General features: G+C 33.4%; 3 protein-coding genes across 3 annotated transcripts; 2 read left to right on the top strand and 1 right to left on the bottom strand.

The window, feature by feature from the left end:
• Positions 1-2,265: 2,265 nt before the first annotated feature.
• On the top strand, positions 2,266-4,008 carry LOC145580672 (uncharacterized). The gene is made up of 3 exons (XM_081637799.1): positions 2,266-2,325; positions 2,523-3,573; positions 3,785-4,008. The coding sequence occupies exons 1-3, from the start codon at positions 2,266-2,268 to the stop codon at positions 4,006-4,008; spliced, it is 1,335 nt and encodes a 444-aa protein (XP_081493925.1).
• Positions 4,009-4,170: 162 nt separating this feature from the next.
• Positions 4,171-5,592, top strand: LOC145580671 (uncharacterized). The gene is made up of 4 exons (XM_081637798.1): positions 4,171-4,602; positions 4,836-5,015; positions 5,133-5,376; positions 5,495-5,592. Exons 1-4 carry the CDS (start codon positions 4,171-4,173, stop codon positions 5,590-5,592), a joined length of 954 nt encoding a protein of 317 aa, XP_081493924.1.
• Positions 5,593-7,201: 1,609 nt separating this feature from the next.
• Positions 7,202-8,138, bottom strand: LOC145581721 (21 kDa seed protein-like). The gene has a single exon (XM_081638749.1). It carries the CDS (start codon positions 8,055-8,057, stop codon positions 7,359-7,361), a length of 699 nt encoding a protein of 232 aa, XP_081494875.1. The 5' UTR covers positions 8,058-8,138; the 3' UTR covers positions 7,202-7,358.
• Between the last annotated feature and the right edge of the window lie 5,388 nt (positions 8,139-13,526).

Here is a 13,526-nt window from a genome sequence, read left to right as displayed (position 1 = left end):
AGATTAATAACAAACCCTAACATGTCACTAAACAATAAAAATAAAAGCTTTAGCCCTAACATGATACTAACATGATATTAGGAAAGAGGAAAAGGCACCCTAAACATGATACTAGAAAGCAATAATAACATCCTAACATGATACTAGGAATTAAACAAATTTAAACATGCTTTCTACAAGAATAGAGCAATAAGATTACATACTTTGATGCCTCGTGCCTCTTTCTAATAACAAAATACACGCGTTAGTAACTTCAAGGAAAATATAATAATCAAAACAATTAAATCAAATAACTGAAATAGAGACTAGGGACCAAACCCTCAGAAATTATAACCTTTCACGTCTAGGGCGAAGGCAACTTCGAACTCGGCTAGGTGTTTCTAGATCTCGTGAATGCAGAATTTTGTAAGAGGGAAGGTTTAGAAAAAGAGAGAGAAAGCTTCTAGCTTTAGAGAGAGAAAGAGAGAGATGATGATTGTTGATTGTAGATTAATAAAAACGGAGGTTCAGGACCCTATTTATAAGAAAACAGTCCGGAAATAGGTAGAATTTGATAAGGAATAAAACTCCACTCTATCGCTGCAAAACCGACCTTGTCGCCAGGCGACAGGGTCTGTCGCGTGGCGACAGCCTGGATTTCTACGCGCTTTCAAACACGGAGTCCACTTATCAATCAAAATCGATTTGTAAAGTCCGTATGAAAACTAAAATCGTATTTTTCATAAAATAATATTTTATTCCAAGTAAAACTTATCAAAATCTAATTATTAATTCTAATTCTATTAGGATTAAAAAGAACCTTCTAAAGAATTCTAGAAGACTATAATCAATTCTAATAACTTTAGGAATAATAATTAACATTGGGCCCTCCCCTAGATCATTGGGCCACATTTAAAGATCAAACCGGACCCAGTTAGTATTTTGGCCATAACTTCCTCATTATTCATCGGAATTGGGCTTATAATATATCGTTGGAAAGCTCTTTGCAAGCCCCATCCAACTACACTATTATTGGACCCTTGTCGTGGACCAAACTAAATCGGATTGGCTGTTTTCATAAAATAGAGTTGTTTTCGAAAACAGAAAGAAAGAATTTTTAATAAAAACTAACCGCAACACATGACCTTTCACACTTTCACTTCGTTCGATTATCAAATGATATGAAAGGTATTCATCACTGGTTTGGTTTTGGGGAGACACATTTGGGTGTCTATAGCTACTAACACCATTCCTAATGATGTTGAAGCTAATTGTGCTCTGTTCTCAACCTCACTAATATTCTCAAACTCAATTCAACCAATTATTTATCCTGAAAAATTCAACTTGAGACTATACTTGTGGGATATGACATTTTCAAGTTTCTTCACGGATCTCATCCTGGCCTCCTCCATCCATATCTTTTATATTTAAGTCAAGTTTATACTATGGATTAGTAAAAGATATATTTGATTATATATTAAATGTATATTATCACTCAAATATACTAATTGTTTAAATATAAGCTAGAAAGAACATTATTATTAAGTTTGATCTTATTAAATTAAAATTGTTATAACTTTTCAATATATCAACTTTGTATAATTTAAATTAATGCACAATTATATATATATGTGTGTGTGTGTGTGTGTGTGTGTGTGTGTGTGTGTGTGTGTGTGTGTGTGTATGTATATATATATATATATATATATATATATATATATATATATATATATATATATATATATATGTATGTATGTATAAATTAATGGTCAAAATAGTGAATTGGAGATCGTTTAAATGTAACACTTAACAAAGTGGATGTAGTACTCCGTATTATATTTTTTAAATAAGATATACTCCCTCCGTTTCATAATATTATTCCCATATAATATTTTGAGTGTTTCAAAAAGATCTACCCATATGAAATATGTTCCACTTTTAACTTAATCTTTTTGAAATTAATTGGTTGTGGATTGATGACATGATTCTAAGTAAAAAAATCTCTACCTTGAATTATGCATTTACGACTTATGCTTCCCCTCCCCCCCCCCAAAAAAAAAAAATCAAAAAACTTAAATAAGGTAAACTAATTATGAATTATTCTGTACTTTAACGTTAGATTTCAAATACTCTTCTTTTCTTATTTTATGTGATTGATTCCATATGGGACTAACATTATGAAACGGAGGGAGTATAATTTATACACATTAGTATATTTGAGTGATATTATAATCAAATATATCTTTTACTAATCCGTAATATAAACTTGACTTAAATATAAAAGATATGGATGGAGGAGGCCAGGGTGAGATCCGTGAAGAAACTAGAAAAGGTCATATCCCACAAGTATAGTCTCAAGTTGAATTTTTCAGGATAAATAATTGGTTGAATTGAGTTTGAGAATATTAGTGAGGTTGAGAACAAAGCATAATTAGCTTCAACATCATTAGGAATGGTGTTAGTAGCCATAAGAATAATGTAGGGAGAAAAAAAATAGGTTGAAGGAAAACCTGCTCTAATATAGTTGTACGTGTACTAATAAGGAAACCTATGTTGATATTGCTGATTGTAAGCAAAGAGGTCATTCTGTTGCAGTTTATTATGGTGAATTGAATAAATTGCAGAATTTGTTGTCTAATTATGTGAAATTGCATGCTTGTACTTGTTCCGCTGTGAAAGAATATGCTAAGTTGCATGAGAATGAGTTGTTGCATCAGTTTTGTCTTGGTTTGGACCCTAAGAAGTTTAGTTCTATTGTGTCTAATTTGTTGATGAGTGATTATTTGCCTTCTATGAATGTTGCTTATGCTAAGGTTATTGCTGATGAGCGTAAGCAATCTGTGTCTGAGGCACATGAGACCTCTTCTTCTTCTGCGACTGTTGGTTTTAATGCAATAAGTACGGCTTCCGGTCGAACTTCCGAACGGATGGAGTTTACTTATTGTAAGAAGATTGGTCAAGATAAGGACCATTGTTATGAGCTTCATGGCTTCCCGGGTGGGGGGCGTAGAGGTCGTGGTGGTCGATCGTCTAGTAAGGGCAAGGGTAAGTTTGCTGGCTCTGTTGGTAGCTCTCGTGGTAATAATGAGCCGGTTTCTGATTCTGATCGTAGGAGTGTTCCTACGATTTTTGATGCTCAATGGAAGGAACTCATGTCTGCTGTAAAGGGTGCCAAGTTTGGTTCTTCGTCAGATGGAAACAAACTTGGTACGTATAATTCCATTGATTGGCTCATTGACATTGGAGCTTCAAATCAAATGTTTGGTAATATTGATCTTTTCACTGATTTACATGACATCTCTTCGCCTGTTGGTTTGCCCAATGGGAAGAGCACGATGGCAACGAAGGAAGGAAGAGTTTTTTTGTCTGATAATTTAACTCTTGATAATGTTTTATATGTTCCTGCTCTTAAATGCAACTTGTTATCTGTGTCTCAATTGTTAGAAAAACAATGCTATTTTATTATGATCACTGACAAGCTATGCATTATTCAGGACCGCAGTTTGAGGAACCTGATTGGAGCGGGGGTCCAATGTGATGGGGTCTATATTTTTCGTCCGGTTCGTGCTCGGAATCTGCAGCGCGAACAAAGTGGTTATTTCAGATGCAAGTTTGTTGTGGCATAGGCGTCTTGGGCATCCGTTAATGCAAGTTGTGAACTCTCTTCCGGGAGTTTCTAGTAGTCGTAGTACTTATAGTAGTGACTCTGTTTGTTCTTTTGATTATTCTATTTGTTTTATGGGGAAGCAACCCCGAAACTCTTTTTCGTTAAGTATGAATAAAGCACCTGGAATTTTTTATTTAGTTTATTGTGATACTTGGGGTCCGAATAAGATTGTTTCTAGTTGTGATGCTCGTTATTTCCTAACCATTGTTGATGATTTTTCACGTGCAACTTGGGTGTTTTTGATGGTTGGTAAATATCAGGCTTCTCAGTTGGTTCGTAAGTTCTGTGCTATGGATAAGACACAATTTGGCCGGAAAGTGAAGGTGGTTCGTAGTGATAATGGTCAAGAGTTTCTCAGTTGAGGGTCGTTCTTTGCAAAGAAGGGCATCCTGCATCAAACGTTGTATGTTGACACGGCTCAGCAGAATGGTAGAGTTGAACGTAAACATCGTCACATTTTGAATGTGGCTCGTGCTCTTTGATTTCAGGCAAAGTTGCCCAAGTATTTTTAGGATGAGTGTGTTATGACTGCGGTCCATCTCATTTACCGCACTCCTACTCCAGTTTTGAAAGGTAAAACCCCTCATGAGTATTTGTTTGGCCAGTCACCTTCTTATGATAGTCTGCGGGTCTTTGGTTGCCTTGCTTATGCTGCAAATCGTCCTCGGGTTAAGGACAAGTTTGATTCTCGAAGTCGTAAGTGTATTTTTGTTAGTTATCCTCACAGAAAAAAGGGTTGGCGTCTTTATGATTTGGAGACGAATAAGTTTTTTGTGAGTCGGGATGTGCAATTTTTTGAAGATAAATTCCCTTACCTTGAGTCTCTTCCAGATGAACGAAGATTGCAATGGGAGAAGTATTTCTCGACTCCGCCGATTTGGGATGAGGATACCGAATTTTTTGGAGGATCGTTTGATGTGCAAGGAGGAGGAGCCGCGGCCGAAACAGTGCACCCCGTAACCAGGCTGCGGGAGCAGCTGCCCAGCTGCGACCAGGCTGCGGAGCAGTCTGCCTCCAGCCACCCCCCCCCCCCCCCCACGCAGCAGATATGGCAGTAGGACAGCCAGCATCCGCTGGCCAGGCGCTTGCCCAGCAGCAACGAGGCACTGGCCAGTCCGCTTCCCAGCCCGTTGGTTGGACGGTTGGTATATTTGTCGAGTTGAGTTATTCAGTGCATGTCTTGGCACAGTTTTTTAGTGTTCCACAGGTTTCTCATTGGGATGCGGCCATTCGTGTCTTGCGCTACCTTAAGGGTAGTACAAGACAAAGTATTTTGTTGCGACCTATGAAGGATTTACGCTTGATGGCGTTTTGTGACAGTGATTGGGCGGCGTGTCCGTTGACTCGGCGTTCCTTGTCGGGTTATTTTGTTTTCTTAGGTAGTTCCCCTGTTTCTTGGAAGACTAAGAAACAACCTACTGTAGCCATATCCTCGGCTGAAGCTGAATACAGATCTATGGCTCTCACTACTCGTGAGTTGAAATAGTTGAAGCAGTTGTTATTTGTTCTTGGTGTCAATCATTCAAAGCATATGAAGTTGTTTTGTGATAGTCAGTCGGCTTTGCATATAGCGAAAAATCCGGTATTTCATGAACGTACGAAGCATATTGAGGTAGACTGTCATTTTGTTCGTGATGAGTTGATAAACGGTAATATTTCTACCTCCTATGTTTCGACAAGTCATCAGTTGGCAGATATTTTAACCAAGGCTCTTGGACGTCAGAAGTTTGGTTTTTTGTTACGCAAGTTGGGCATTCGCGATTTGCATGCTCCAATTTGAGGGGGAGTATTAGAGTCAGTTTGGTTATATTTGTTAATATTGTATTTATGTTAAGTTTATCTTGTTAGGAGTTTTAGGCAAGTTAAGTTTCCTATTGTATTGTGTATATATATATGTAATTATTATCAATGCAAAGGCTAAGCCGTTTTCTCCAAATATTTCTTGAGTTTAACATATAACATCGTTAATTTCACTTACCTAGGTTTTGGCCTAATCTTGTTTGGTTGATAACATAGGAACTCAAATTTTCTAGGAATTGACTTCCTATGTTTTACTAGTTATTTTGATTAATTTGGAGAGAGTAAGAAAGAGATTAAATTATTAGTGTTAATAATGCTAGTAGTCCCCACAATAATCATGGGAAATGTGACTTATCAAAGGGGGGCTTGGTAAGTGAATTCCCATGATCCATGGGAATTGAAACTTCCCTTGGAAATTCCATTTCCCCCAATTTGATAATTTTGTGTCAATCAAACAACACCCCTATATCTTATTTCCTACTCCCTCAATCCCCAAAACTTCGAGTCTTTTGGGTTGATTTTGTGGTTATTAAGAAACTTAAATAAAAAGAAATAAAAACATATTAGAAAGATAAATTTACATGGGGTTTGTAAAAAAGTAGAGAGATAAAGTATTAAAAATACATGAAAAAACAAAATTTTATATAGGGAAGCTAATTTTGCACAAATTTTGTTGTAAATTGGTGGGTATTTTAATGCAAATGGGTCGATAATTTTAGGAATAAAATTAGGCCAAAATGATCAAAATTTTGGGGACGGAGGGAGTAAGAAATGGAATTTCCCATGTCTTTTACCTCCAACCAAACAACACCTCACATTTTTCATTAAAAAAAAAAAGAAAAAAAAAACAAACTAATTAACCAACATAATTATTATCTTTAGGCCACAAAGAGATTAAAAGCTCAGCTACAACATTCAAGTAGCCTGCATAAACCATACTTGTTTCAAAATAGCTAGATGTCCTAATTTAACTTTCGAATTGTTTATTTATTTATCATTTTAACTTTTATTTGTTCTTTATATGAGTATATATACTTTTTCCGTTTTTTTATTATTACACCATAGGAGTTGGGTATAAATATTTTGGTAGTGGAAAAAAGTAAGAGAGAAAAAGATAAAAATACAAAATTGTCATGTGACATATTGATAAACTAAAAAGTAAGTGTGAAAAAACAAGGGTATGTTGGGTATTTGTAATGTGAACACAAATAATTTCTTTCCTAATGAGGAAATGGTGTAATATTTGTGAAACTTCCTAAAAAGACAAATTGTGCAATAATAAAAGAACGGAGAAAGTATAAAATTAAATATAATTGTATGTATAATTTTTTAACATCGACTTTTCATAATATAAATTTTTGTACCATTAAATATATTATTAGTCAACATTTCGCATCAACAAATATACCAATCAAATACTCCGTAGCACATTTATTTTGAAAAGTCAAGATCAAATAATTGTTACAAATATCAATACCAAGGTCAGATTAGGATAAGACTATAAGATGCGAGTACATTATTATAGTTCAATTTATGATAATGTTTGGTTGATGTGGGATCGGAAATAAATTTGATAGGCACTCACAGTTCATTGGAATATAATTCCTACATCAAAATTCTCCTAGAAATTAGCTAAACATGTTTGGTTGTAATTAAGACATTTGTAAATCTGTGAATTTTGAATTATCAAAACATAATTTTTCAGCTTTTCCTTTTTTTTTTTTTTAGTTTAACCAAAAAATACTACTCCATATGTCATAATTTAAAGAAGGATGGCCTTACCTTTATTTTATTTCAACATAGAGTACGTAACACACGAGTTACAGTTAGCTAGAACAAGCTAGCTAGCTACTCGATCGAACGGCGGAACATACACTAATTATTACATAGTGATTACTACGAGTAATTACTACTAGTATGTAGTAAACTTGGGGTTCATAAAAGTAGTACTGGTACTAGTAAACTTCTTGAACACAAACCCAAAGAAGGGAAGAGGATCATCAATGGGCACCAACTTTAACCATGACCAGTCTGAACCCGGTGGCCCGGGTAACGTAGCATCGAACTGTTGACAGTTTTCACTCCTCTGAGAACTATCAGTAACAGTAGATGTTGCAAAGCAGTAAACTATCTTGTATGATGAAGGTCCAAAAGCTTGCTCGATCTTGAACCAATCGGCCTTATTCGACGCGTTTCCGATAACTCCGTTGGTAGTTAAGTAGAATACTTTACCATTGGTTCCTAGCTGCCACACCCCTTGGTTTCTGCAGACGTAGCTTGGTCCGAAGGCAATGTTGACGTCTTCGCCAAGAGTTAGCTGCGTTTGTGATGGGTCTGCAGGATGAAAACTTACGGGGCTACCTTGTTTAGTCCAGCTAAAATACTGCCCTACATACCAAGGGCAAATGCCCTCGTAAAGATCGGGTTCAGCTGTTAAGCCACCGCGGCCTGCTGCTCCCCTGCCTGAAGTTAGGACGTAGTATTGTGAGCCTGCTTCGAGTGGGTTCCCGTCTGTGTCTAGGACGGGAGAGGCCGCGGTAGCTGTGGGAGGAGAGAGAATGAGGAGGGTAACAAGGATGGTTGATGATGACAGGATAAGGTGATGTCCCATTTTTAGATTTCTTTGGAAGGATAAGGATTAAGGAGGTGTTTTATTATTTGTATCTTGCACGTACTTAGTATATGGAATGATAACCTACCCTCACTCCCACTTTCTTTATAGTTTTACTCCCTCCGTTTTTAAATACTTGTTTTACTTTTTTTTCGATCATTTTGAATACTTACTTCATTTTCTTATTTGAAATTCTTTTACAATATTTAGATTATTTTTCTTATTTAGTGGACCCAACATAAATCATATTTTACTAAGACTAAGTTTAACCCCAAGTCAAATATATGACTTTGATGTGACATTATTTTTGGTGGTTTCCATTGAAAATGATATCATCAAATTCTTGTTAAGCCTCACTAAAACTTGCACAAATTTATCACTTTAATCCTAAGATTCAAATATATGACATATTATATGTAAAAAAGTGTAAATAATAATAATAATAATAAAAAAAATAAAAGTGAGGTGGGTTCCAATCTCAAGTCTTAAATTGAGTCTTGAAATTACAAGACTCAACTTGAGACTTGCTTGAGATTTAAGAAGAAAAATGGAAAAAGTCTTAAACATAAGTCTTAAGACTCAAGATGATGATGTCACCCCATGTCTTAAGACTTGGGGCTAAACTTGCTCTAATGTCATACTTCGTATTAATTTTTTATTATTTTCCCCCTACTTTCATATTTTATTAATTTCTTTAATTTCTCCTATAATTTAGCGTATAGATAAATGGAGCAAGTATTTAAAAATGAAAGGAGTAACTTTTAAGAATGTACGAGTATTACTTATGTATATACATATATTGTATTTTCTACATTCATTATTACTCCCTCCGTCCCCGAAACTTTGACCCTTTTGGCCTAATTTTAATCCTAAAATAATTGACCCATTTGCTTTTCTCAATAACTATTAATATCATGAAATTAATAATATTTCCTCAAATATTTTTATTGGGCATAGGATAAAGATAAAAAATCTAAAGGTTTTTTCTTAGAAAACCAGTGAAGGACAAAAATCAATTTCTCTCTCTAGGTATTAATTACAAATTATTGTAATTTGTGCTTTCTCATATATTTATACTTGCAAATTAAATTTCTTAATACCTGCGAAATCAACCCAAAAGGGTCGAAGTTTTGGAGACGAAGGGAGTAGTTGAACAATTCAGGTAATTAATTAGTTCAATACTCGTCAAGTAATTGTCCTCCACATATATATTTGGTCTCTGTCCAATTTGTCCACACACGTGTACTGTTCAATAATTTCAGAAGACCAAGCTTTATCGGGCAGAAACTTTTAACATGTCCATCTAACACGGATTATCAACCGTCTAAGTATTTTGAAAGTGAGGGGTGGGGTGGGGTGGCGTTAGGGATCAGAATCCCGGGACATACATGCATATATATGTACTTCGTATCATCGTATGTCGTACATGGTTACATCCATTAAATGATTTGTCAGTGCTACCGCTACCACCCATATATTGGTACCACATCTCACAAGAAACAAATTCACAAATCACAATAGGCATAAAGACATTAACATTGTACAAGAAGTAATATGTTTATTTTAATTAATTTTTTTATTTATTTTAATTCAAGATCATTCCATGTAGAAAATTTATTTTTAGTTGACACGTTTCTTTTATGCATTCTATATAATTAAATTTGCAAGTTACAGAATGCAAAAAGACATTAACATTATATTAGCCCCGTTTCTAAAAGTTCGACTCACTTACTATTCATGGGGTCAATATAAAATAACTTTGACTACACATTTTATGTCTTATTCAATATAAATAAATTAGCATATGGGATGTTATTAGATTCTTCTTATTATATATTTTTCAAATATCAACTTTGTATAATTGTCACTTATACATAGCTGAAGATATATATATATATATATATATATATTTATTTATTTATGGTCAAAGATGTTTATTGGAAACCACAAATGCAAACTGAGTCTTTCACGAACGGAGGGAGTACAATATGTTTATTTAAATTTTTTTTTTATTAAAAAGGGAATACAACAAAGGAAAGACTAAGGAGAATGACATGCGACATATTAGTGATTTGTAATGACATCTGGCATATGAATGATTTGTTTTTTGTGTTTTTAAATACTAAGTATAGATTAATACAAATAGATAGATATATTACAATGTCCATTAGATTATTAGACTTATTTTTGTAGAGTAGACCTGGTTATTGGATAGAGTAGCCCAATGATAATAGGGCAAAGGCCAAGCTTATATGACCCTTAACGGACACGTACGGTTTTTTATGGACAAGCTCCTTACTGCGTAGGGTCAATATAGGGCCAAAATATTTGTCCAATTTAAAACATAAAGAAAATATACTATGTTAAAAAAAAATTACATGCATATTTTCGTATTCATATGTATCTAATTATGGCTTAGTCTGATATTTATTTTAATTGATAGTTTTTTACCAGTTTATTATCTGCCCACTTTTGGCTCTATAATATATACCCTCTTTGACCCAACCCGCACTGACTCTAACCCAACCCGCCCAATAACTAGGTCTATTGTAGAGTAATGAAGTGGTAGTACGAATGCTAATGCAGTATTGCCACTTCAATGGTTCGAATGTTCGATTGATGTATGTCGTTCACGTTTTCTACATTTTTACTCAGTATTCTTATACCTTGAAAGGATAAGATAAAGGATGACGACCCTTTTATTTATCATAAAAACAAACAAACAAATAAAATAAATCAATAAATAGGTGGATATAAAAATATATTTCGTATGAAGTATAAAGATCAAGTGACAATAAAGACATCCTTCTTGCTTTTCAGCATGAGATTCAACATTTACTCATTGAAGGAGATAATCTTCTAGTAATCGATTGAAAAATTGATCATATTATTGTTGACATCCTCGTTTTTCTTCAAAAGTTTTAACAATAGGAAATTAATCACGTTTACAAAGAAATAAACAGAGCAGCTGAATGAATCGAAAATGTAAGTTATCTTGTTTTGTGATAACATGAATATTACTCTTTGTACCTCCAAATCTTTGTACCTTATTACCTCCTCTGATGCATTAGAAATTTCTTACCTTTAATAAATAAAAAAACAAATATGCATGACACAATGTTTTGCTAAACAAAACTTCAATCATCAAACCCGCCTTTTTATGGAGAATGAAGCCTATATGTACTGCGATAGCTCAAGCCCACTCCAACAAACTTCATCAAACCCTTTCAAGCCTTTAATGAGTATCAAGCCCGCATACGTTTTGGATATAAAAAAAAACACACACACATATTATGACATTGCATCATCTTTCATTGGCCCGCTTCCTTCAACCATAATTTCATGAATACTCTCCCTTTGATCAAGCATGTAATCATTAATATTCTAATTTTTCTATTAATATATGTATAAATTTTTAAATGTTGATATTATGTAATTATCCGTTGTAAACTTGTAACTAATCTAACAACATATACATGATAATGCATATTTTTTAATCATTTCTACCACAATCAGTACAAATAATCTTAGGTTGAATAAGAACGAACACATAATAATGTCCTTTAAGATTATTTTACATAGTTACAACCATGATTTTACTTATCATATTTACATACAACAAATTGTTAAATAACTAGTTACAACCAATACTAACAGTCAGTCAAACAAGCTAAATTAAACAGTTAGCAGCCAATAGCCAATTGCCATTCAAGTTCTATATCTCTCTAATCTAAAAATTATTTAGGAGCCCATAAATTCAAAAATAATGTTTTTTTTTATTTTTTATTTTTTATTTTTTATTTTTAACCACCTACTATTGTTGTTGTTTTAGTTTTTATCACCTACATTTTTTTATTTTATTTTATTTCATTTTATTTTTTTTGTACCACCTACTATTTTTAAAAACATGAAAATTTCTCACCAGATTTCCCAAGCTCTCATACATGACATCGTCATGCTTTCTTCTTCCTCAATTCTCATGTTCAATGATTTTTTTCAACATAAATTAAAATTAGATTAGGGAAAAACATTTAGTAGTCGATTTAACATAATTCAAGCTTACACGAACATAATTAAGTCACTAATATGTGTCAATTATAATTTATTTATTTATTTTTTTGAGGAAATGTGTCAATTATAATTTGTTGTTCTTCATTTAGGGTTTATCCCAAATTTGGAAAAAATTTCAAACTGAGATAATTTTTCAAATTAAGCATTATTTACATTGATTAACTCTATATAGAGCTAATATACATGCTCAATTTAGGATTGTAAATCATAATTTAGAAACACGTTTGATTTTAAAATATCCCTAAAATACATATGAACCCTAATTTTTCATATCAATAATTAGTAATAATTTCTTAACAATAATTTTTAATCGATGCAAACTAGTCCCAGCGGACATAATACGTTTAATCGATGCAAACTAGTCCCAATTTCATAAATTAATCGCTAAATAACAAACTCCTAATTTCAATTTAAAACCCTAAATGATGAACACCATCTTATATTTAGTCCCAATTTTGTAAATTACGTACCTAATTTAGTGGTTTGTTTGCATAGTTTGGATTTGCAATTCAAAATCGAAGGACAAGGTTAGAATGAGGAATAAAATTGATAAAAATTCGTTGGTAGGGGCCACGTTGACGTCATGTACGCAATCAGCTAGAAAATTTTCATTTTTAAAGATATTATGTGGTAAAATACAAAAAAAAAAAAAAAAAAACTATAAATGGTAATTACTAAGGGTCTGTTCTAATTTACTGAACCGAGCTGAACTGAACTGAATTGAACTGATTGGAGCTGAACTGAATCGAACTAAATTGAGTATTTTATGAGAGGAGGAAATTAGGAATTGAATTGAAATAAAATAATTGGAGCTGACTTGAACTAAACTGAATTGAAAATAAGCTGAAGAGAACCGGCCTTAAAACACCAACAATTATAGGTGATAGTTGTCAAAAAAAATCTTTTAAAAAAAGAGGAAGTATAATCCCATCCAAACTTGAATCAATCACTATGGAGTAGTAAATCTTGATAAAGAAGTCGGCAACTTTATAAATCCTGATAAATTGGACTTGACCCATTATCATTTTCTATAATTACAATCAGAAACTCAAATGCAAGCCAACCAATTACACTTTCATAATTTATAAATAATTCTCTAAAGCCTGACCTCACAATGAAAAATATCATCCAATAATAGCAACAAAAAAAAAACCAAAATGTAACAACAAAACAAAACAAAACAAAAAGAAAACAAATTTGCCCACAATTTGATAATTCCCTCCCATTTTCCAAATATCAAGGTCCTTTTTACTCCTCTAATTTTTTTTTTGCTCTCAAAAATATCTAAATTTGGTATCCCAATATTTGGGCCCCACATTTGGGATCCCTCGCCCCCACACATTTCGCACGTGACTACCTCACCTTTTCCGAGGATCTTTCTCTACGTGGAGCATCTCC

This window comes from Chenopodium album, chromosome 15, assembly GCF_948465745.1.
Source record: "Chenopodium album chromosome 15, dcCheAlbu1.1, whole genome shotgun sequence".
Classification (NCBI taxonomy): Eukaryota; Viridiplantae; Streptophyta; class Magnoliopsida; order Caryophyllales; family Amaranthaceae; genus Chenopodium; species Chenopodium album.
The sequence above is the reverse complement of the archived record's forward strand: the minus strand, read 5'-3'. Positions and strand labels throughout refer to the sequence as shown.